At 39.5% G+C, this 23,634-nt stretch overlaps 1 protein-coding gene across 1 annotated transcript; it reads right to left on the reverse strand.

Annotated features, from left to right (window-relative positions):
* Positions 1-783: 783 nt before the first annotated feature.
* On the reverse strand, positions 784-13,595 carry TTC27 (tetratricopeptide repeat domain 27). Its single transcript, XM_029284146.1, has 5 exons — positions 13,591-13,595; positions 12,189-12,318; positions 9,686-9,826; positions 8,966-9,068; positions 784-1,003 (listed from the first exon to the last, which is right to left on the reverse strand). Exons 1-5 carry the CDS (start codon positions 13,593-13,595, stop codon positions 798-800), a joined length of 585 nt encoding a protein of 194 aa, XP_029139979.1. The 3' UTR covers positions 784-797.
* Between the last annotated feature and the right edge of the window lie 10,039 nt (positions 13,596-23,634).

Here is a 23,634-nt window from a genome sequence, read left to right on the forward strand (position 1 = left end):
TCTGGAGTATTATCCGAATAGCATTCCTCGTCTCCAATAGCATTCCTCTACTAGAAATAAGCAATGCACATTATATTATGACAGGATATTTGTCCTGCATGTCAGTGAAGATAAATGACATAAACTGGGCTATGGGGACTTCATTACACTCATTAACATTTGGAAAAAAATACCAAGAGAGAATAGATTCTGTATAGGTGTATGCTTTTTGTTTTATTATAGTGCTGGAATTTTCATAATAGATACTGGATTCAAGCAAAGAGAGTGGAGAAAAAATAGAAAATCTGCAACTTCGAAGTTGCAATACCATACATGACATTATGTTTGTTACATTCCAAACAAAGAGCTGGATGGTTCCCTTCCATTAATGAAAGAGGCTGGATTCAGCAGAAGCCTCTCATAAATGTAAGATGGATTTTCTTCTTTCTCTGCCTTCCATTCTATTACACAATAGAATGGAAGGCATTCCGTGGTACGGAGATCTAAAAACACTTACTTTTTCTGAATGAGATTCTATTCAGTCTCTCTTAAGTGAATCTATTCAGCTTTAAGATTCTGCAAACATCTGAGATACATTCAGCAGAGATTCAAGGGAAGACTTTCCTTGTCAAGAGGTCAGCTAGCTCTCTTTTAACAACCTTCCCTTCAACATTTAAACACATTTAAATTAGATTATGAGCCAAGAAACTGCATGCAAATTTATTGTTATATTTTTTAAAATTAATTTTCGCAATGCTTGTGCCTATTTTGGTTTTATTTTATTTGCATTTTATTGCTGTTTTATTGGTGTATTAATATTAATACAGATTAATATTCAAGAACTTGGAAAAGAACATACCTGTCAACTCAATCTGTAACTTAGTTATGTCTTTAGCTGCAAGGAAATGTTCTTTGGCTTTTTTATACTCGTAATAATTCAAAAATGTGTAAGCACATTCTAGATGAAATTGAACAGCAAGTTGCCAACATTCATCATCGTTGAACAAAGTCTCAATTTCAAAAACTGTAAAAAAGGAAAAAAAAGATTAAGAAACAGAATGTGAAGAAAACACAATAAAAAGCAGAAAAATACACTCCAGATTCACTACTCCCTAGGCAAATAAACTAGGTTTAAATTGAAAGCGGACCTGCTTGATCTGCATTTTTATACACCAAGTTTTAAATACAAATTTCCCAGTTTGGCAACTTCCAAACCTCTTGTGAAAAATGATACATAAATAGCCAAGAGTCCCCCGCACGCACACTTTATTTTCTGTTTTAACTTTTTATGGTCAGCATTTGTGAGACTATAAAGTCTGATACCACCTTAGGATCTGCTAAGGCCTAGTTCGAATACCATCTTATTCGAATCCACATTCCATTTTATTGTGTACTTTAAATATTTGAGTACATGATTTAACTCTTGGATATATTTAACTCTTAGACATGTCTCCTTCCAATATATACTACAGATTTTTGCTTAAGGGCAACACAGCTCTTTTCTTTCTCTCTGAGAGACGGGACCCTTATTAGTTGAGACCAATGACTAAGATGCTTGGCAGTTGATCTGAAGTTGGTTCTCTAAACCTGATTTCAGAAAATGACAAATACCATTAACCTCAGAGTAAATATTAATCTAGGAAACAATTCTGAGTATAGAAGAGACCAATATATCAGTGGTAAAATATGATCATAAGCAAAGATGAAATGGAAAGGAGAAAAACTGAAGGGAGAGAAAAAGAGAATCTGTTCAACATATATAATACTGCCAATGCCAGTCTTAATCACTGAGAACTTCTTCGTTGCTCTATTGGCCAAAAAAAAAAAAAAATGACAATCTTGAAAAAAGTCATTATTTTCCTGCAAAGAGTTTTTTCTTCAAACCCCCATGCAATCCTTTGTACCAGAAACAGTATTTTTTAAAAATAGGTCTTAAGAATTAAACACAACATAAGTTTCATCTAAGAAGATGAAAAAAGACTTATTTTTAGATCAATTTTAAAAAGTGGATAAATTACAGGCAAATATTCATCTCTAAATAGCCTGTTTTCCTAGAAGCAAAGCAAATTATTTTTAAGGGGTTTAAAAAATGTTCATAAGCATTTGGTCAAGGACACAGATAAGATAAAGAGTAATAAAATCTTATTGTACTCAAGAGAATAGAAAACATGTGGCTTTATATCTGTTTTCAAATCTAAAGAGATGGATGGGTATGTATACACACACAAACTGATACATACATAACACAACAGCTGGATAGCGTAGTGGTTAGAGCACCAGTCTTTGATGCAGGAGACTGAGGTTCAAATCCTGAGTGGTACCTTCCTTGCTAAGGACTCCTAACACCTCACCTGCCTACTTCAAATATCAGAACGACCTAAACTAAGAGAATCATGCAGATTAACAAGGTCTGCATCAGACATTTGGAAAACAGGACAATCTGACAATAAGTGGGCTACTGAAACAAATCACGCATGGACTAGACAAGAGAACCTGGAATTGATAGCACTCTACCATAACAGTAAACCAAATGAGAGAGGGGATATATGAAACGTATAAGGGAACTATAGAAGGATGGAAAACCTGCAAACACATTCATGGAGAAACAGCTAGTTTACCAATTCTTCAAAATAGTGAAGAGAAAGCTGCTCTCACAACTTGAGATAGACCAACTATACATTACATACTGGACTCAAGATGACCTGGAAAAACAATCACATGTGCAGCCACATATTGTGCAGCCAACATCACTGCCTCCCCCTTCATTACAAAACACAGCTGCCTTTTGAGATATACAGTAAGTTCCTGGACAAATTAGCTACAGCCAACCCTCAAGACATAGGAGAGAAGTACCATCAGACAGTATGCTAGAAAATGCCAACAGAGCCCCACTGTAACTCAAACCAATGAATTGGTATATGCTACAGCTGTAATCCTGGAGATGCTTGGTTATATGATCAAGAACAACAGTACGTAACTTCCCCGGAAAATGAGATTAAAAGCTAAAATTAAAGCAACTCAGATACTGTACTAAACAAAGACTCATAGCACTGGTTACCAAACTAAGGAGATACACTAGAGAAGCAGAGGCCAATAAGATAAATGCCCTGTTCTCCAAAGAACCATCCAAGATGTATTCCCAACTGCAGTACAATAACACAATAAAAGCAAAGTCACCAACAGCAGAAACTGAACAGTACTGGAAGAACATATGGGAGAAAGAGAAGACACATAATACTAGTACAAAGTGGCTGCAGGACTTGAAAGCAGATCACAGCAATCTCCCAGAACAGGAACCACCCACAATCACAGTAGCAGACATCAAACAGCAGATCAAGAACATGAAAACTGGGCAGCACCTGGGCTGAACATGATCAACATCTACTAGTTAAAGAAACTAACAGCAGTGCATTAATACCTAACAGCACAGATGAACCAACTACTAGCAGCAAGCTCCCACCCAGATAGACTAACACAAGGAAGGACAGTGCTGATCATGAAAGACCACCACAAAGAAATAGTTCTGTCAGCTGACGGCTGAAAACTGGCTTCCCCACAACATGGAAAGTTCTATCAGGCATCATAACCACCAAGCCACAGGACCATATGGACCAGTACATGAGCACAGCTCAGAATGGCACTGGGAACAACACCGGAGGCTCAAAACATCAGTTGCTCAGAGACAGAGTAGTCACACAAGACTCAAGGTCTAGACAGATCAATCTGAAAACAGCCTGGATTGACTACAGGAAAAGCCTTTGACTCAATGACACACACATGGATCTGTGAATGCCTGGCGCTATATAGAGTCAACAGGATACTAAGGATCTTCTTTAAGAACTCAAAGGGACTGTGGAAAATAACATCGGAAGTCAACTCAAGAAAGCTCACACCAAGTGGCCATCAAGTGTTGCATTTATCAAGGCAATGCACTATTCCCCTTACTGTTCTGCATAGTCTTGAAAACCTTCAGCCAGATAATCACAAAGACTAGATACAGATACAAGTTCAAGAGTGGAACTATTATCAGTCACCTCCTCTAAATGGATAACATCAAGCTGTATGCTAAGAGAGAATGCGACATCAACTTGGTGATAACCCTGATACAGATTTACAGTGAGGACACTGAGATGTCATTCAGACTAGAGAGGTGTGGCAAGATGATAGTAAAGATAGGAAGATAGTTATGACATACAGACCAGCTACAAGTACTTTGGTATTTCACAGTCACACGGGAACTACAATAAGAAGGTAAGGAAGATAGCAAGAGAAAAAGAGAGACAGAGAGAAAGACAGAGAGACACAGAGAAAGAGAGAGAGAGAGAGACACAGACACAGACAGAAACAGAGAGAGAGAGAGACAGAGAGAGACGAGAGAAAGACAGAGAAAGAGACAGACAGAGGGAGAGAGAGAAAGAGAGAAACAGAGAGAAAGAGACAGAGAGACAGAGAGACAGAGAGAGACGAGAGAGAGAGAAACAGAGAGACAGACAGACAGACAGAGAGACCGAGAGAGAGACACAGAGACAGAGACAGAGAGACAGACAGAGAGACACAGAAAGAGACGAGAGAGAGACAGAAGAGAGACAGGAGAGAATCAGAGAGAGACAGAGATGAGAGAGAGACAGAGACAGAGACAGAGAGAGACAGACAAAGAGACAGAGAGACATGAGAGAGAGAGAGAGAGAAGGAAAGAGAGACACTGAAAGAGAAAGAGAGAGAAGAGAGAGACAGAGACAGAGAGAGACAGAGAGACAGAGACTGAGAGAGAGACAGAGAGACACAGAGACACAGAGAGAGAGACATAGACAGAGAGACGAGAGAGAGAGAGAGAGAGAAAGAGAGAGAAAGAGAAAGAGAGAGACAAAGAGAGAGGGAGTCAGAGAGACAGAGACAGAGAGAAAGAAAGAGACAAACAGAGAGAGAGAGATAGACAAAGAGAAAGAGACAAGAGAGAGACAGAGAGAGACAGAAAGACAGACAGAGAAAGTAAAAGAGACAGAGAGACAGAGAGAGAGACAGAGAGAGACAGAGACAGAGAGACAGAGACAGAGACAGAGATGAGAGAGAGAGACAGAGAGACAGATAGAGACAGAAAGACAGAAAGAGACACACAGAGAGAGACGAGAGAGAGGGAGAGAGAGAGAAAAAAAGAAAGAGAGAGAAAGAGAGAGAGACAGAGAGAGAGAGAGGAGAGAGAGAAAGAGACACAGAGAGATAGAGACACAGAAAGTGACACAGAGAACCAGAGAGCCAGAGAAAGAGACAGAGACAAGAGACAGACAGAGACAGAGAGAGACAGAGAGATGAGAGAATGAGAGACAGAGAGAGACAGAAACAGAGACAGAGAGACAGACAGAGAGAGACAGAGACACAGAAAGAGAGACAGAAAGAGAGAGACACAGAGAGAGAGAGAGAAAGAGACACACAGAGAGAGAGAAAGAGACACAGAGAGAGAGAGACAGAGAAAAAGACCGAGAGAGATGAGAGAGAGACACAGAGAGACAGAGACAGAAAGAGAGACAGAAAGAGACAGACAGAGAGACAGAGAGACAGAGAAAGAGACAGAGAGACAGAGAGAGAGATAGAAAGAGAGAGACAGAGAAAGAGACACAGAGAGAGAGAGACAAAGAGACTGAGAGAGAGACAGATAAGAGAGAGACACAGAGAGAGAGAGAGAGAGAGACAGAGACAGAGAGAAAGAGACAGAGAGAGACAAAGAGAGGGAGACAGAGAGATGAGAGAGACAGAGAGACAGAGACAAAAGAGAGACAGAGAGAGACAGAGAGACAGAGACAGAAAGAGAGAGAGAAAGAGAGAGGTGAGAGAGAATAGAGAGACAGAGACAGACAGACAGAGAGAGAAAGACAGAGGAAGAGACAGAGAGAGAGAAAGAGAGAAAGAGAGAAAGGGAGAGAGAGAGAAAGAGACAGAAAGGGAGACAGAGAGAGAGGGAGAGAGAGAGACAGAGAAAGAGACAGAGAAGGAGTCACAGAGACAGAGAGAGGGAGATAGAAAGAGACAGAGAAACATAGAGAGACACAGAAAGAGACAGAGAGACAGAGACAGAGAGACGAGAGAGACAGGAAAGAGACAGAGAAAGAGAGACAGAGAGAAAGAAACAGAAAGAGAGACAGAGAGGGACAGAGGGACAGAGACAGAGAGAGACAGAGAGAGACAAGACAGAGAGAGAGACAGAGAGAAACAGAGAGAGACAAAGAGAGAGACGAGACACAGAGTGAGTCAGAGAGACGAGAGAGGGACAGAGACAGAGAGAGACAGAGAGAGACAGATATAGAGAGAGACAGACAGATAGATAGAGAGATAGAGAGAGACAGAGAGACACACACACACAGAGAGAGAAAAAGAGAGTCAGACAGAGAGAGACACAGAGAGAGAAACAGAGGGACAGAGGGACAGAGACAGAGACAGACAGAAAGAGAGACAGAGACGAGAGAGAGACAGAGACAGAGAGACAGACAGAGAGAGACAAAGAGACAAGAGAAAGACAGAGAGACAGAGAGAGAGAGAGAGAGAGAGAGAGAGAGAGAGAGACGAGAGAGAGACAGAGAGAAAGAGAGAGACAGAGAGAAAGAGACAGAGAGACATGGAGAGAAGGACAGAGAGAGAGAGAGACAGAGAGAGAGGCAAGAGAGAATAGAGAGACAGAGAGAGAGACAGAGACGAGAGAGACAGAGACGAGAAAGAGAGACAGACACAGAAAGAGACAGAGAGAGAGAGACAGAAAGAGACAGAGAGAGAGAAATAGAGAGACAGAGAGAAGAGAGAGACAGAAAGAGAGACAAGAGACAGAGAGAGACGAGAGAGAGTGAGAGAAGACAGAGACAAGACAGAGAGAGACGAGAGAGACAGAGACAGAGACAGAGAGACAGAGACAGAGATACAGAGAGAGAGAGAGACAGAGACAGAGAGACGAGAGAGACAGAGATAGAGACAGAGAGATGAGAGAGAGAGACAGAGACAGAGAGAGAGAGAGAGCGCAAAAACTGGATGTTTATGTATATAGTATGATATAATACACTTTTAAATATGAGAAATCATGGTCTAAAGTATAATGTAGTATCTTGCAAACCTAATTTGCCTTCATAGAAGCATTAGTCAGCATTACTACATCTTATTTTAAATCAAGATTAATATTATTTGGAAGAAGAGAAAACTCAACATCATAGAGACAAAGCATGTTGCACCAAATACTGCTCCAAGTTACTCTGCCAAAAATCTTATCAATGCTACCCAAAATGTTTTTTTTAAGAAATAATGAAATAGACACACACTACAAGAAATTGAGAGCCAGTGTGGGGTATTGGTTAAGGCATCAGGCTAGAAACTGGGGGAATAAGGATTTTATTCCCACCTTAAGCACAAACACAGCTGGACCAGTGCCTGTCTTTCAGCCCTGAGAAGGTGGTGATGGCAAACCACTTCCAAAAAGCCTTGTCAAGAAAACTGCAGGAACCAATCTAGGCAATTGCCAGGAGTCAATAATGACACAAAGACAATAGCAATAGCACTTAGACTTATATACCACTTTACAGTGCTTTACAACCCTCTCTAAGTGGTTTACAGAGTTAGCATATTGCCCCCAACAATCTCATTTTACCGACCTCGGAAGGATGAAAGGCTGAGTTAACTTTGAGCCGGTCAGGATTGAACTCCTGGCAGTGGGCAGAGTTAGCCTGCTAATTTTGTAAGCTTGTAAGCTCTATAAGCTATTATAAGTTTAAGGACTTACAATAGTTCGCTTAGTGACCATTCAATGTTACAAGCGCACTCAAAAAAGGACTTATGACCGTTCTTCACTTACAATCATCGCAGCATCCCTGTGATCACATGATCAAAATTTAGATGCTTGGCAACTGACTCATATTTATGACAGCTGCTGTGTCCTGGGGTCACGTGATCCCCTTTGTCGACAAGCAAGGTCAATGGGGAAGCCAGAGTCACTTAACAACCAGGTCACTGATTAATAACTACAATGATTCACTTAACAACTGTGGCAAGAAAGGTCGTAAAATGAGGCAAAACTCACGTAACAAATGTTTCACTTAGCAACAGAAATTTTGGGATCAATTGTAGTCATAAGTCAAGGACTACCTACAGTATATTGCATTCTAACCATTGGCTATCACGGCTCTTTACACAATTACATACACACTGTCTCTCTCACACACAGAATCACACACACCTCACACAAAAAACCTGCAAATGCATAGCTACTTTCACCCCACAAAAACAGAACGAAGAAAAAAAGACTCCCTCACCATTCATGCTAAAAATACATCCCCCAAGAAACAATATCAAAAGGCAAACTTCCACAAACATAATCAATAGTCCTTTAAAGCTGCTGATCAGGAATGTAAAGAAATCCTCATAATATTGCTGAACCACCAGCATCTCTCAATATTAACATGGTAAGTTCCACAACATCTGGAGGGCTACTGACTTTCCACTGCTACACTATGACATGTAGGAAAGCACTGTGATGTTTTTCTTCAGCTTGCTCTAACTTCAGATGATATGCTAGCCCAGGGGTAGGCAACCTTGGCTCTTATGACTCGTGGACTTCAACTCCCAGAATTCCTGAGCCAGCATGGCTCAGCTTGGAAACCTCTCTTTCCCCTCAGCATGGCTGGCTCAGGAATTCTGGGAGCTGAAGTCCACGAGTCATAAAAGAGCCAAGGTTGCCTACCCCTGTGTTAGACAATCCATGGACAGAACTGATTATAGTTCATTAGTCTCATCCACTTTTAAGAATAGCCAGGGAGCATGATTTTAAACAAGATGACCCTCTGAATACGGATTTTCTACGTCAGACACAAAATGCATTGAAAAACATTCGCTCCTAGGATTTTCTCAGATTAAAGAGAATCCTAAAAAATAAGGTAAGAGCCTTCGGGGTAGCAATTTGATCCCTATAAACTAAGAATGAATCTCCACTAATAGTTAATGTCAGTGTTAATTATACCTTGTTGTATACAGGCCTGGGCAACAGCAAAGAGTTCAGGTGACTTTTCTTCTAGCAGCTGCTGGTGGAGATTAATACATCGTAGTGTCCACCAGGGCAATGTCTAAAAGTGAGAAAAAATATATTTCCAAACATCAGATCCACTTATTTCTATTTGGTTTTAATTCATGCACGTGGCGGTTAAACAGTGGTTAACAATAAGATCTGAAAAAAAGATCATGGCACCTGTAGTATAGATTGAATATGGGGTGGTTTTTTTTAGTATTTGCCATTTGAATTGCCCTTACCTTTTGTTTTAATTTGTATCTTTGTATTTTTACATTAACTCCCTTGAGCAATTCCTGAACAAAAAGGTGGAATATAAATCCAATCAATAAATAATGACGCACAACTCAAGGGCAGAGCATTTGCTTTTTTGTCTGAAAATGCCAAGTTTAGTCACAGCCCAGGGAGAACTCAGAAAAGCTCACAAGGGGCTCACCAGGATCTGAGAGGTGATAAAGTGAGCTGGAAAGGCAAATGGATTAACCAAATTCAAAGGACCTTCCGACATTTAAAACATTATTTGGCATTTATGTACTTGCATTAGTTTCCTATGACTGCGACAGAATGAAATATCATCTCAAAGAAGCGTATCCTGAAAAACATAGGTATTCCCTCACTCTTTAATGGTTCCTCATCTGGAAAGAAGAACAATTATTCAATCTTGTTTTTCTTTACCTGAATAGCTTCTAGCTTATTTCTGGAATTCACAAGGATGACTCTAGCCAGCATCAACAAGATAGGGTGGGTAGTCAAGCTGTATATTGATTCACCATCTAGAACCAGCATCCCTAAGATAGAAGTTGACAAGGCACTGGTCTGGAAACAGTAAAAAAAAAGAAAGAAAGTCATATTAGGCAGCTTCACATTATTTTAGAAGACACGCCATACTTTAGTGGCTGTGGGTACGGGTAGCCTTCAACTTAGGATGGCAATTGAAACTGAAATTATAGTTGTAAGTCATGGTATCACACAACCAGATCTGATTTTTTTTTACATTTTTTGTAGCTGGTGTTAATTTTTCCCAATGGGCCTTGTTTGCCAGAAATCAGAAGTAAGCACTGGAAATCAGCAAAACAGAATGCAAATCGCAGTCGCATGACCACAAGACACTGCAAACATCCATAAAGGGGATCCAGTTGTCAAGCACCCAAAATGCAATCATGCTACTGTGGTGGGGGGAGATATGTGCGGCTGTCGTAACTTCAAAAATGGGTTGTAAGTCGCTTTTGGGGGTGACTATCATAACTTTGAACAGTTGTTAAGTGACCCAGCATGTTGAGGACTCCATGTACTGCACTGAATTCAGTTTCAAAGAGATCCTTTGGAACAGGTGGGAGCACAGATGCAGCATTTGTCTGCAACTCACCAGTGATATGTGAGTGCTTCATATTAGTACATTATTATGATGATTACTATTACTATGATAATTACTATATTCTATATTACTATTCAATTACTATTATTGTATTACAATGGCCTATATACTGTGCTCCATACTATTACTAGTATGCACCAATGTTTCTTTCTTGACTTTGTTCTGTCTTAAGTCCCCTCTGAGATTTCTTCTTTTTCTGTTAATGGCCAGCATATAGACCTCTTGCCCCCTTTTTTTATGTTGTGCTTTTGTCTTACTGGGCCTCTGCACTTCTTTTCCTGCCTGGCAACTCTACAACGAACCTGGCTGAAGCCATCTTGCTCATTCTAGGCTGCCACAAGAACGGGAGGGGGAAGTGTAGTTTTTCTGCTGGTCTAAACAATTCTCTGTCCTGTGGGAGCCAAGGTCATTTCTACCGGTCGAATTGGGGGGGTTGAGCATTCTGTCAGAAAGCCAGCCTCGGAGTTCTGATTTGTTTGGTCTCATCTATTGGAACCATGACACTGTCTTTTGGACCAACCACTCCTTCTGAAGGAAAAACATCTTTATTTGTTTTGCTGCTGTATTCAGTTGGCTAGTGGCTGTAGGGGTGCAAAGGATGTGTCTCCTCCCACACCTGTCCCAAGGTTGCAGTTTTATTGCCATCTCTGCCATTCTGGCACTGGGGGAAAGGCTCAAATAGGAGGGGAAGCCACATTCTCTGAAAGGCTCAGCACGGCTGCTTCACAGTCTTTATTAGAGTCTGCACATCTACATACATGATAAATAATAATACTTTCACCAAAATAGTCTATGTTTGAACAGGATTAAAGAAACAACTTGGGAGAGACCTCAAAACAGCTGGGCCACACTTTCCAGAGAGGATTGTTAAAATGCATTGAAAATGCGCACTTTGTAAAGCATCCCTGCAAATGCTTTGCATAGCCTACTCTGAGTAACCTAACTCTGGCTATATCCAAAGTCACTTAACTTCCCCTTGCACAACAACAATCTCCTCTGCTCCTCCTAGGACAGATTTCACAGAGAAGGAGAATCCAATTCACCAGCAATGACTGTTCACCTAATTTAAATTTTGGGCGGTGGGGTGACGTACAGGCATAGCTTTAATTAAGAGCAAGAAACAATGTCAAATAATAACAATGAAGGATTGTTCAGCTAAAAAGACTAAACCTTCGACTGCATATTCTGAAACAATTCAAAGCTAAGTACTGGTAGAACCAGAGAATTCACCCAGAAGAAGCCCCTGTCCCACCAGCAGAACATCAATAGATCCAATCCAAATTATCTGGTCAACTAATACAAACGAGAAGACTGTCCTACATTCCACTAACAATTAATAGTGCACATAGGAATTATAATAAATGAATTGTGATGTTGTTTAACAAAGTAAACCTTCAAATACAACCATAGGACAATGTACTGTAAAGACCAAAGATCAATCTATACAGTGTACAATTATAATTTATGTTTATGATTTTTTTCTTTTTTAGCAACATATATATATTTGTTTAAAATCTGAAATGAGAAAGGTATATAAAACATTAGCTGTAGAATACCTACTATACTATACTATACTATACTATACTATACTATACTATACTATACTATACTATACTATACTATACTATACTATACTATACTATACTATACTATACTATACTAATGGCAAAGTCTTTCAGAATAACAGAAAGGGTTCACAAGTTTCATACTGTGACAAATCCAGCTGATTTCAGATTTGCCATTTCTCTAGTACTAAAAGGAATATTTTTCAGTCGCCCAACTATTGAAGGTGGAGAAAAGTACCTCATTATACTGTTGCAATATTTCAGGTGGAAGAAAATCCTGAGGCTCTAAGTCAGTAGGAGGTCCAGTCCAGTTGCTCTGTGCAAACAGCTGTAAGCTCCCTACACCAAGGAGGAACACCACACTTTGTCTGCAATACACATAAAAATGTTGTGTTTATATATAAATGAATACAGAACAGGAATCTATCATTCTTTAATAATCAACCTCTAGCTTACATAGAACATTTTAAATGTTGACAAAATAAAAAAATTGGTGAATGACTAAGAGCAGAAAGTCTGTCTGAGTCCTCAATTTAAACCATTCATTTAGTGACCATTTGAAGTTACAATGGCACTGGAAAAGTGACTTACGACTGGTACTTGCATTTATAGCTGTTACAACATCCTATAACAGTGGTGGCGAACCTATGCCCTCAGAGCCTTCTCTGTGGGCACACGCGCCATCGCCCCAGTCCTAGGCCTTCAGCTGGGTTTTATAAAACCTTTTCACTTTAGGCCTACACCACCATATGCAAAAAAAAAAAAAAGGTTCAATCAGTCAATTTCAACTTCTTGCGGGGAAAAAAAAAGATCTTGAAAAGTTGAAATTGATTGATTGAACTTTTTAGTCCCACCCAGTCTGCCGTTACCACCGCAGCCACGCCTACTCAATGGGCCACACCCACCCGGCACTCGACAATGCATAAGTTGGTTTTGGGTTGCAGTTTGGGCACTCAGTCTCTAAAAGGTTCGCCATCACTGTCCTATAATCACATGATCAATATTTGGGTGCTTAGCAACTGGCATGTATTTGTTAAGGTTGCAGTGTCCATGGGTCATGTGATCTTCATTTGTGTCTTTCCCAGCCAGCTTACCACAAGCAACGTCAATGTTCCTCTTTAACATGGTTTCATTTTAAGTCTCCTGATTGCTGAGAATGGCTTCAGGGGACATCTTTTCTAGCCTCCATTCAGGTCTCCATGGATACAGTTGATTAATTACAAAGAATACAATTTCCTAAAATTTCAGAAGTACTAGAAAAGCCAACAATTATTTTGGCTATATCAAGGAAATGGAAGTCTGTCTTTCACTAATTAATGTAGAAGAGGAGGAGGTTAAGCTGGAAGGTGGGATTAGATGTGTCAATAAGTTTGGAATCATTGCACTGCCATAATATTTATTACACTGGGAATTTTAGAGGAATCCTAACTCTGTGCATGTATCCCATTAGACTACAATCTATTATGAAATGAAAGATGATAAATTAAATTTAGGATTTCAGAATTGGCAATATTTTCATATGCCTTTCTTTGTGGTAATCCACCAAGAACTACTAAATCAGAATGGTGAATTAAATTAAAATATTATGCAACTAGGTAAGGCATAAGAGGAATCCTTAAAAATGTGTGAAGACAACACACCTCATATCTAAGTCTCCCTTAAGAGTCCTTTCAGACATAAGATTAATATCTCAAGTTACTATAATTACTACAATTCATTCAAATCATTAAACCACCAAATACTAATTTGACAAGCTAAATTCATATCACATTTAGTTTTGAGTTACTGTGAAACATATTATGAGACATTTAATAAACCATGATTGAACAAATTATGTCTTGATGTCATGTATGAACCCAGGCAAAACATCTATCTTTGAAGTGAATTTTTTATTTTTGTGAGAACAGAGGCTTGAATGTACAAGAATGGCCAACTGAAAAACAGCAGAATGAAGCTAAAGGGAAATGCATCTTCATTTTTTCAGTAATGTTATAGGTGAAATATCAAGCCCAAACCATAAATTGAACATACAATATTAAGAAGTATAAACAAGGAATGTTTGTTTATTCAATGGTATTTTAATTACATATACTACAGTCTGGGCAAATACCAAGAAATGGATATAGTAACTGAAAAGGCACAAAACTCAGAAACCCCACATTACTAAAGTTTGCAAGTATAGTTTCCAGTCAAATGTGAAGATATGAACATGGAGTAGTATATCTCTTTTCAAAATTTCTCCTGAAACTCGGGGTACTAAATGGAAAAACAAAGGAAAAAGCAAGATAGGAAGCCTACTTTGAGCAGATAAAGCAAACACAACTTTCTGTTATGGCAAATCTTAAAAGTGCATGTCCTAATTCATCCCATGAAGCTAACTCCTTGGCATATTATATTTTTCATCACGATAGTAACAACAGGGATGGAATAAGCTATTCCCACATTATAGCTGAAACCAATAAAAAAAACAACATTGAACACCACAATACTTACAATACACATTCTGAATGTGCCACAGGTGCTTTTCCAAAAGGAAACTGGACTTTGTTTTTTTCCTTGAAAATGTTTCACTTCTCATCCAAGAAACTTCTTCAGTTCTGAAGAAGGAAAAAAACCAAGACAGTCCAGTTGCTTTTTGGAAAAGCACTTTTGGGACAACCACGATTGGATGATTGAGAACCTCGATAGACACACACTGAATAGTTTGTGAGATCATTTGAAATTGGGCTTTGGGGGGATGTGTTGTGGTTCAGATGCAAGCAAAGTATTATTCTCTTTCCAAAACAATTTACCTTTCAATAGAATCAATGTCTGCTGAAGAACAATCCAGGTAAGCTTGTATTTGCTTTTCCAAGTAGCTTTCAATGGTGTTCTCTTTTCCTGAAGATACGGTGAAAACATTCTGGATTGCTTTACTTAGAAAGATGGACTCATAGTTCCCTTCCAACAACAACTGCAATAATGATCCACTTTCTAAAAATTAAAGTAATTAGTGTGAGTGACTTATATTTGTACTGTATTTTACGTGGTTATCTGAGATTTGGACAGGAAAAAGAATTGTATTCTCAAAAATGTCCATTCCTATCAACTGTATTATAAAACTAGTCATATTTAAATTTTATCCCATATTTACTGAATAAGTACTAAACCAAAAAGAAAGTAGTGGAAAACCAAGAGCATCCATAAATATCAAGGAGTCTAATGAATCTTACATCGTCTCATTTGTTCTTAAATATTTTTGCAATTAATTTAATGTTTTTTTTCAAGTTGCATTATTTCAGCCCCCCCTCCCCATAAAGTAGAAAAGGAGGAAAATCTTCAATATAACTAATAATCATATAATCAAACACAATAATCATATAGATCTGCCAATACTAGAGCTCTGGAAAAAGTATAGATGAGAAAGTGTACACCATGGAAGCAAAAATACATTAGAAATGCACCCTGAGATCCAATTATTGTCTTCAGAGTTAGTACAGAAGTAAAGGGTACTGTAAATTGGCCACCCTAAATATGACAACTCCAATCCCATCCGTACATGGTGTCCAACCAAAGAGAGTTTATGATCTATTAGAACTGAAATGAATACACTTGTCTCACTCAAGAAGAATCAAGAAAGTTTGGATTGATATCACAGAATCAGTAAGAGGAAGAGAAATGTTAAATGCAAAGTCAAAAGGCATTATTATGTACTTAATAAGTGCAGCAAAAAAAGGAGGGTGTTATCTGGGTTTAGAAACCTCAACATGACAATTATATTAGTCACTGAAGCTTTGGCACATGAATTGTCTGTCTTCTTTATGGGAGGAGGAAGGGAAAAGAGAAAGTGGTACCCATCCTGATAGGCTTGGCCTTGGATGGAACAGCCTCCAGTATATACTGGAATAGAATATATTTCTATTTTTCTTTATATATATATCTTTCCAATATATATGGAACGGAATAGCCTCCAGTATATACTGGAATAGAATATAAGTATTTTTCTTTATATATATATATATCTTTCCAACATATACTGGAATGGAATAGCCTCCAGTATGTACTGGAATAGTATACATGTCTATTTTTCTTTATATATATATCTTTCCAATATATACTGGAATGGAATAGCCTCCAGTATATACTGGAATAGAATATATGTCTATTTTTCTTTATATGTATCTTTCCAACATATACTGGAATGGAATGGCCTCTAGTATATACTGCAAAGAAAACATCAGTCTGTGAAATAAGCAGAGGGTCTGTCTACCGTAGCTAGAGTCGCAAAATCAGACCCTTACCTGTCCGGCACCTATCCCCATCCCCGCTCTACCTCAGTAAACCTTCCCAACTTTCAGGGGGATTAGTTTTCCCGAGGGATTAGCTGACTTCTAAGAAACCACAGAAGCATCTTTCCTCGGCAGGCGCGTTTTCTCTGCATCGCTGCATCGAAACCCAAAGAGGTATTAGGGAAAGAGGGAAAGGGGGGCGAGGAGGAATGGGAAGAAGAAAGGCCCGCCCTCCCTTCTGCCCTTCTGCCCAAATCCAGGGAAGCTGCTGAGAGCCACCGCGGCAAGCAAGCAGGCAGCGCGAGCAGCAAGGAAGGCGCCCGACCTGGCTTACCTGCCGCCGAAGCCGCCTCGCTCTGTTTCCACCGCGGGGATTCCGCCGCGCTGGGGAAGCCCCTCAGTAACACCCGCTCCAAAGCCCGCATGTTCCCGTATTCGATGCCTGGGAAGGGAAAGGGGGCGGCTGGGGAAGGGAGGAGGAGAGAAAGCGCCTGCTTTTCCCTACGCGAAGCAAAAACCCATGTGCGGATAGCGGCTGCTGGGAGCCGCCATTCCAAGCCGCGCTAAGCTCCCTGGGAGAAGGAGGCACCTGCGTAGCAACCCCGAGCGGACACACAGTCCTGGCGGAAGAGCTTTCGGGGCCGGCTTGCGGGCTCGGCACCACTTTTGGCGGACTGGCTCGGGCGTGTTTCCTCCGAAAGAAAGGCGCGCCTGACCTCCCGGAGACCACGGACTCCCAGGAAGCGGGGCGCCCTGCTCTGGAGCAGCGTTGTCTCTTTTAAGACCGGCGATTCGTGCCCTCGTTTAGACAGCCCTGCGGTGCTATTTCTCTTTCAGATCGCGCTTGACACGTCCTTTGCTTCCCGCCCCCACCCAATTCATGCTTTATATCTGCTTCTGCCTTCTTGATATATTAGTGCAATTGAGATATATATATATATATATATATATATAGATATATAGATAGATAGATAGATAGATAGATAGATAGATAGATAGATAGATAGATAGATAGATAGATAGATAGATAGATAGATAGATAGATAGATAGATAGATGTTGAGGGCTGGGGAGCTGCCTATATATATACACATTGTACACATTCAGACATACTACTGAGTTATCAGTAGCTGCTACTTTTGGGTATCACATATTTCTGTTAGAAAAGCAATACAGCAGAGCACTTGGGATAGATATTATACAGTATTACGTTACTGCCCTCAACAACTTTTCAGGGTATTCTGCTTGGGGTATTTGCGTCCCCCTAAAAGGAATACATTGGAGCTTGTTTCCGCTGCATTGAGGGCCAGCCTCTCTTGTTTGTTGAGAAACGGTTGTCGTTCTAAAAATATAACTAAAATCAGCAGCAGTAACGTAATACTGTATAATATCTATCCCAAGTGCTCTGCTGTATTGTTTTTCTAACAGAAATATGTGATACCCAAAAGTAGCAGCTACTGATAACTCAGTAGTATGTCTGAATGTGTACAATTACGGGAACTGTCTTCAGTTCAAGAGAAGGGCTCCAGTGGGTTTATTTAATAAATGTATATATATGCCACCCGTCATACTGTCCAGTGACTCTTGCTAATATCAGTGGGAAAGTCCTCCCATACACACAAAATCTGAAGCAATTGAGTTATAATTATGCTTAAGGGAATGAAATGTGTTCACCTATTCTGGATTATTTTTCTCAAGCCTCTCAATGAGACCCAGTTTGGTCCAGTGATTAACGTATCGAGACTAGGAAACAGGAGACGGTGAGTTCCCCTTTACCTATGAAAGCGACCTGGGTGACCTTGGGCCAGTTACTCTCTCTCAGCCCAACCCACCTCACAGGGCTGTTGTGAGGTAAATGGGAGGAGAAAGGAGTATAGTATTTATAAAAATAATAAAGGTAGGATAAAAATAAATAATGGAATTATAACATGTAAGATTTGGAAGGGATCATGGAGATCATTTGTTCCAATTACTGCCCAGTGAGAAATTATTGCTACACTATCCTCTTACAGCTGAGTATCCAACCTCTGTTTAAGCACCAAAATAAAAATAAAAATCGATATCTTCCCTTCTCTTTCATTGTTGAACAGCTCTTACCATTAACTTTTTTTCTGAGGTCCAGCCAAAACCTACCTTCTTGTTCTTTAAGCTCATTTTTTCTTATCTTCTGGAACAACTCTGAACAATTCTGCCCCATCCTCTATATGTTAGCCTTTTAGATTCTTCAGAAGTGATCATGTCTCCCCATAGTCTCCTCCTTTTCAGACTAAACATACCCTATATACCTTCAACTATTCCTCAATTTTTGTTTGTTTGTTTCAGGACCCTTATCACATTGACTGCTAGATATATTGTCATTTGTCAATGTCCTTCCTAAATAGAACTGGACACAATATCCTGGATGCAATCTAACATTGAATAGAGGGGAATTATAATTTCTGGTCTTGACGTACTTTTGTTGATGCAATCAAAGATTTGAATTTGCATTGTCAGTAGCTGCACTACATTTTTGGCTCATGATCCACTAAGGCACCAGATTGTTTTCACATGTACTGCTGCCCAGTGCAATTCCTCTGACCCCAATCTTTTGATTTTAATTTTCTTACCAAAATGTAAATATCCTCCTGAATCTTGATAATGTTCTCTGTGGTTATTTGTCAGCATCTTCCTCTCTTTCTCTGATCTGCAGAGTTGATAATTATATTTTCTAACCCTCATCCAAACAATTTATGAATGTTGAACAGCATAGGTCCTTGAAAGAAGCCTTATTTGATGCTACTCTTCACCTTGACATGAAGTTGTACGCAACTGGGCACAATGCCCTTAATGGTAGCATAATGCAGCCCACTTTTTATTGTCTTCTTTACCCAGGATCTCATGGGAGACTTTGTTGAATATTTTGCTGAAAACAAGGGTATGCTGTGTCACGCTAGTCTACTGCATTCTGATGGTCAGTTAAATATTCATTCTGTTATAAGAGTTCATATTAGTTTGCCATAATTTATTTTTGATACTGGCTCTTGCCAGGCATTACATTCTTTTTTTAATACTCAAAAATTGACTGCTTAATAATTTGCTTCAAGACAAGTGATATTAAAATGAAGCTAACCAGCTTGAATTACCTGGATTTTGGGGTTTCCTCCCATTTTTGAAAATAGAAGTATTTGCTTTTTTCAGTCACCTGGCCATATATTTACGATTTCTCAGAGATCACAGATGAAAGAAGTAATTCTGAACAAAATTTTTCATATTGTGGCTGCTTAAATTAATTTTCTTATGATTTATTGGTCTTTTCCATCTTGGATATACAATTTGAAATCAATTATAATGAGAAATGTAATCAGTCTGCATGGCTGCTAGGCATTCATGAATCAGTTTACTACCGTAATATAGATGGCAGATCTACTCCTGGAAGCTGAGGGAAAATGAGGAGGGGGCCTTGCAGATGGTCTAAAGCAGCTACTGGTGATGAGAAATTAGGAAAACAGAACTGTCTGAATGCAGCATGGGGCCTGTTTTAATTCCAAACCTTGTTCATTGTTTTCAGTGTTGAGCCCTATTCAAACGCCTGTCTGATCTGCTTCTGCAGTTGTATGTACATCTTGTTTTTTGCCTCAGGCAGGAAAATTCAGCCAGCCCTCAACAGGAGTTGGTATTTGGAAAGGCTATAACATTCCATCTCCTGTCTTTGGAGACAGCATTAAAAAAAGCATGATTATTCCCTACCCCGACTCCCTCCTCTCCCTCTCCATTACCAAAGGAATCGGAGCATCTGTTATATGTGGCCAGGGGAAACATTATTGTTGCAAGAGCTATAGCACTGGATATTAGAAACCACCTTAAAGCTCTACAGCTTGAGCCAACTGAAGTCAGTTAATTTAAATCAGATGAACGCAGCATTGAATTGTGGCTTTTTTTCTATGTAGCAATTTTAGCACACATAACACAACCTTCCAATACAGAGGCATCTGCAATGTCCAATGTTTTCATCAAAGTGACAAAAGCAGGGTTGGGCCGCTGCTCCACCTCTTTTGGTACATATGTTATGGCTGTGGTAGAATGTAGTCCAGATTCTAGGAGGGAGGAAGTGCATTCCAGAGGGGCAAAAGACAGTGAAATTGTGTGAGAGAGAAAGAGTCAAGACATCTCCTCCCTAGAAGTTCTCGGAGTATAAGTTTAATGATGTAAGTAATCTATTTTACTTTGGCAAGTTTTCTGTCTATAGGTGAGGAACAATAAAGAAAGCTGCTTAGAAGAACCTCAGCATGTCTTTCTTGGTTTGTTTGTTTTTTACAGCCTGGCAATGACATGCTTACAAAAAGAATTGTGATGATGCAATGAAGCTTTAATCATTTGATCCCACCTCTCCAAATATCTCTGCTTCCAGAGTCCTGTATATCTCTTACTTTCAGAAAAACATGAAAGAGCCTTAATGTCATCCCATCAGATGCCAGTCTCGCAAAAATGGAACTTGGAAGGATTTGACCCTCTTCAATCTGGCAGATGAATATAGGAGAAAATGATCTCTTTTAGATAACCAGATCCAGAGCTATGCAGGACTTTAAAATTTAATCAGCACCTTGAATTATACATAGAAGCCAACTGGCAACCAGTGCTGCTTCTGAAGCAGCCAGGTCATTCTGTTATATTCCCATCATTGCCAGACTACTTCTGTATCAGCTGTAGCTTCCACGTGTTCCTCAAGGCAGCATCATATAGAGTACAATAATCCAATTGGGAGTAATGTGTAATGGTTAGCAGTTACCAAAAGATGTACTTATACTTACTCATCAAGCAGGAGCTATGAGTCTGGATATGCCCCTAAATTATTAACCATTCATAAATTAGGGAATAGACCTCCATTCAGAATCCAAAATGGTATTTCTCTGGAGTTATTTGGCCCACAAACACAGCCACACTGTCTTGGAAGGTTTGTCTGAATCTGTTCTTTCCCATCTAGACCTTGACAGTTTCCTGGCACTGGACCAGCACTTCTACCACATCACGTTTGATCTGGGACCAATACTGATGTTACTGAATCCTATACTGATGAATTACCTTCCCTAGCAGTTTCATGTATTTATTAAGAGAAGTGGAGATAGGACAGATGTCTTAAACATTTCACAAAGTAAAAGTCTCCAGGTGGATCCTCATTCCCATAGCCAACTGAAGCTGTCCCTTCAGGAAACAGGAGAACCTGCAAGACAAAATCTATCCCCACCACCTAGATCCCTAGAAGCTTACCATGGTTGATGACATTGCAAGCCATGGAAAAGTCAAGGAGAATAAGAAGAGTTGCAGGGTCCCACTTACAGTCTCTCTATTGGTCATATGCAAATGTAACAGATGCAGTTTCTATGCTATACACTTTCCTGAAACCTGACAACCATGGGTTCAAATAATCTACTTCCTCTCTGGAATTGGAGAACCACTGCCCTCTCTACAATCTTTCTTAGAGAAGAAAGTTGGAAGCAGATCTAAAGGTATTCAAAAATCAAAGAAAGCTTCTTGAATTGGAAGCATGACACCATCTTTTTTACGGGAGAGAGGAACACTGACTCAAAAAGCATTCATTATTGATCAAGTCTAACCTGTTCGCACCTTACAGGAGAGGCAGAAATCCAAATAGAAAAACTGTAGAGCTGACAACTCAGAGGCTTCATTGATACTGTCCAGCTGGAATCAAACTCCTCTTGCATCTGAGCATTTTATCCACCAAATTGCTGTGAAAATGCATTCCAACAGCTTTCAGATGGTCTTAGCAATCATGTTTCTCTTGAACAGAAGACCTGCTGGGCAACATTCAATAGATGAAATAACAGCAGCAAACATACCTTTTTTGCTGCTTGAATTGTCCTATATAGGCTTGAATATGTGCTCTTACCAGTGTCTGCCCAAACTCTCAATCAGTTTTCCTCCAGCAATACTTCTGCTGCTTCATCTCCATAGGTTCCTTGGTAAACGAAGAAGCTGCAATGGATCTGTGCGGGGGTGAAGCTGCTCTTGTGCAATCTAGTCAGTGCTCCAGACACCCCCTTATTCCAGAGTTTCAACCAAATTGCAGTTCCAGATGGTATTAAAAGGCCAAGCAAATGGAATCATGCTTTTGCAAGCCAGTCTCCAGAGTGATTTCAATGGCACAGAAAGCCTCTACCGTAAAGTCTGATTATGGAACTTATAATCCATAGCTAGCCCCGTATTGGCAACTGCTAACCTAAATCTTCCACAATCAGTCCAATACCCTTTTTGGAAGTCCCATCTGCTTTCATTATTGGTAAATTCAGGCATCCCAGGCAAATAAATTTCCAGAATGGTGACCTTTAATCCAAGGGCACCCAGATCTTCCCACCAAGAGGTATCAAGCCCTCCTGATTCAATTCAAGATGCAGCACCACATTATTCTATAGGCAATCAGGCCATCGGTAGCCTTTGGAGATCCACTGCTATGCCCCTCATTTTGTGCATTGCCATTATTATCTGGTAAATGGATCAGTGCTCCATTCCAAATGCTGTCCAGGGATCCAACCATTCTTTGGACTCTCCATGAGATCCTGGCATCACTTCTTTGCACTTAATTAAAAAAAACTCTAAATAACCAAGAATAAAGAATAAATTAATTAAATAACATCTAATTTGTTCATTTAAAAACCAGAATTAAGAACAGAATTAACTGAATTAAGAACAGAATTAACAGATGATGTTCAGCACAAATGTGGACTTTAAACAATAACATAATAATAATTAAAATAATGCAGATCATTACTTGATTATTCAAAAGACTATAAATAATAACAAGTGAAATTCAGTAACAAATTCATTACATTCAATGTAACCATATCAAATCTGAAAGACTGGAAAAAATAAAAAAGCTTCACTTGGCACCAAAGAAAGAACAAAAAGATCTTATAACATACTGTGAACGAGGATGTAGCACCTGCAGAGTTCAATTTGGATGAGAATACTAGAGAATCTAATGTAGAAAATCTCTAAGAAAAAGCATTTGGTGATAATCCAATGAAATGATAGGCAAATTTAACAGAAAACAACTTACAGTCATTAGTCCAACTCTGAGCCATATTAGCCGAACAGTGAGATAGGGAGGACTATAAAACCAGATGAACCTTAGATGATGTAGGTAGATCTTTAGAAACTGTACAGTCCATTATCATTATACTTAGTAGAGAGTTGGGTCTAGATGTGTACATTTAATATGTATCTTCCTCCTATCTTGTGGTCTTTAGATCTACTTAGATTTCTTGTTAGACCTGGCAAGTTTATTAGCTAATTAGTTGACTATGAATCTAATGGGTTACAGTATATCTGACGAGATTTTGACTAGGAGAGCTATCAAAGCTTGGAAGGTGTCACCCCACATCCTTCCCAACTAAAAAATGGAAACTGATGTCAAGCAAATGCA

Source organism: Protobothrops mucrosquamatus, unplaced genomic scaffold, assembly GCF_001527695.2.
Source record: "Protobothrops mucrosquamatus isolate PMUCROS unplaced genomic scaffold, P.Mucros_1.0 scaffold393, whole genome shotgun sequence".
Lineage (NCBI taxonomy): Eukaryota > Metazoa > Chordata > Lepidosauria > Squamata > Viperidae > Protobothrops > Protobothrops mucrosquamatus.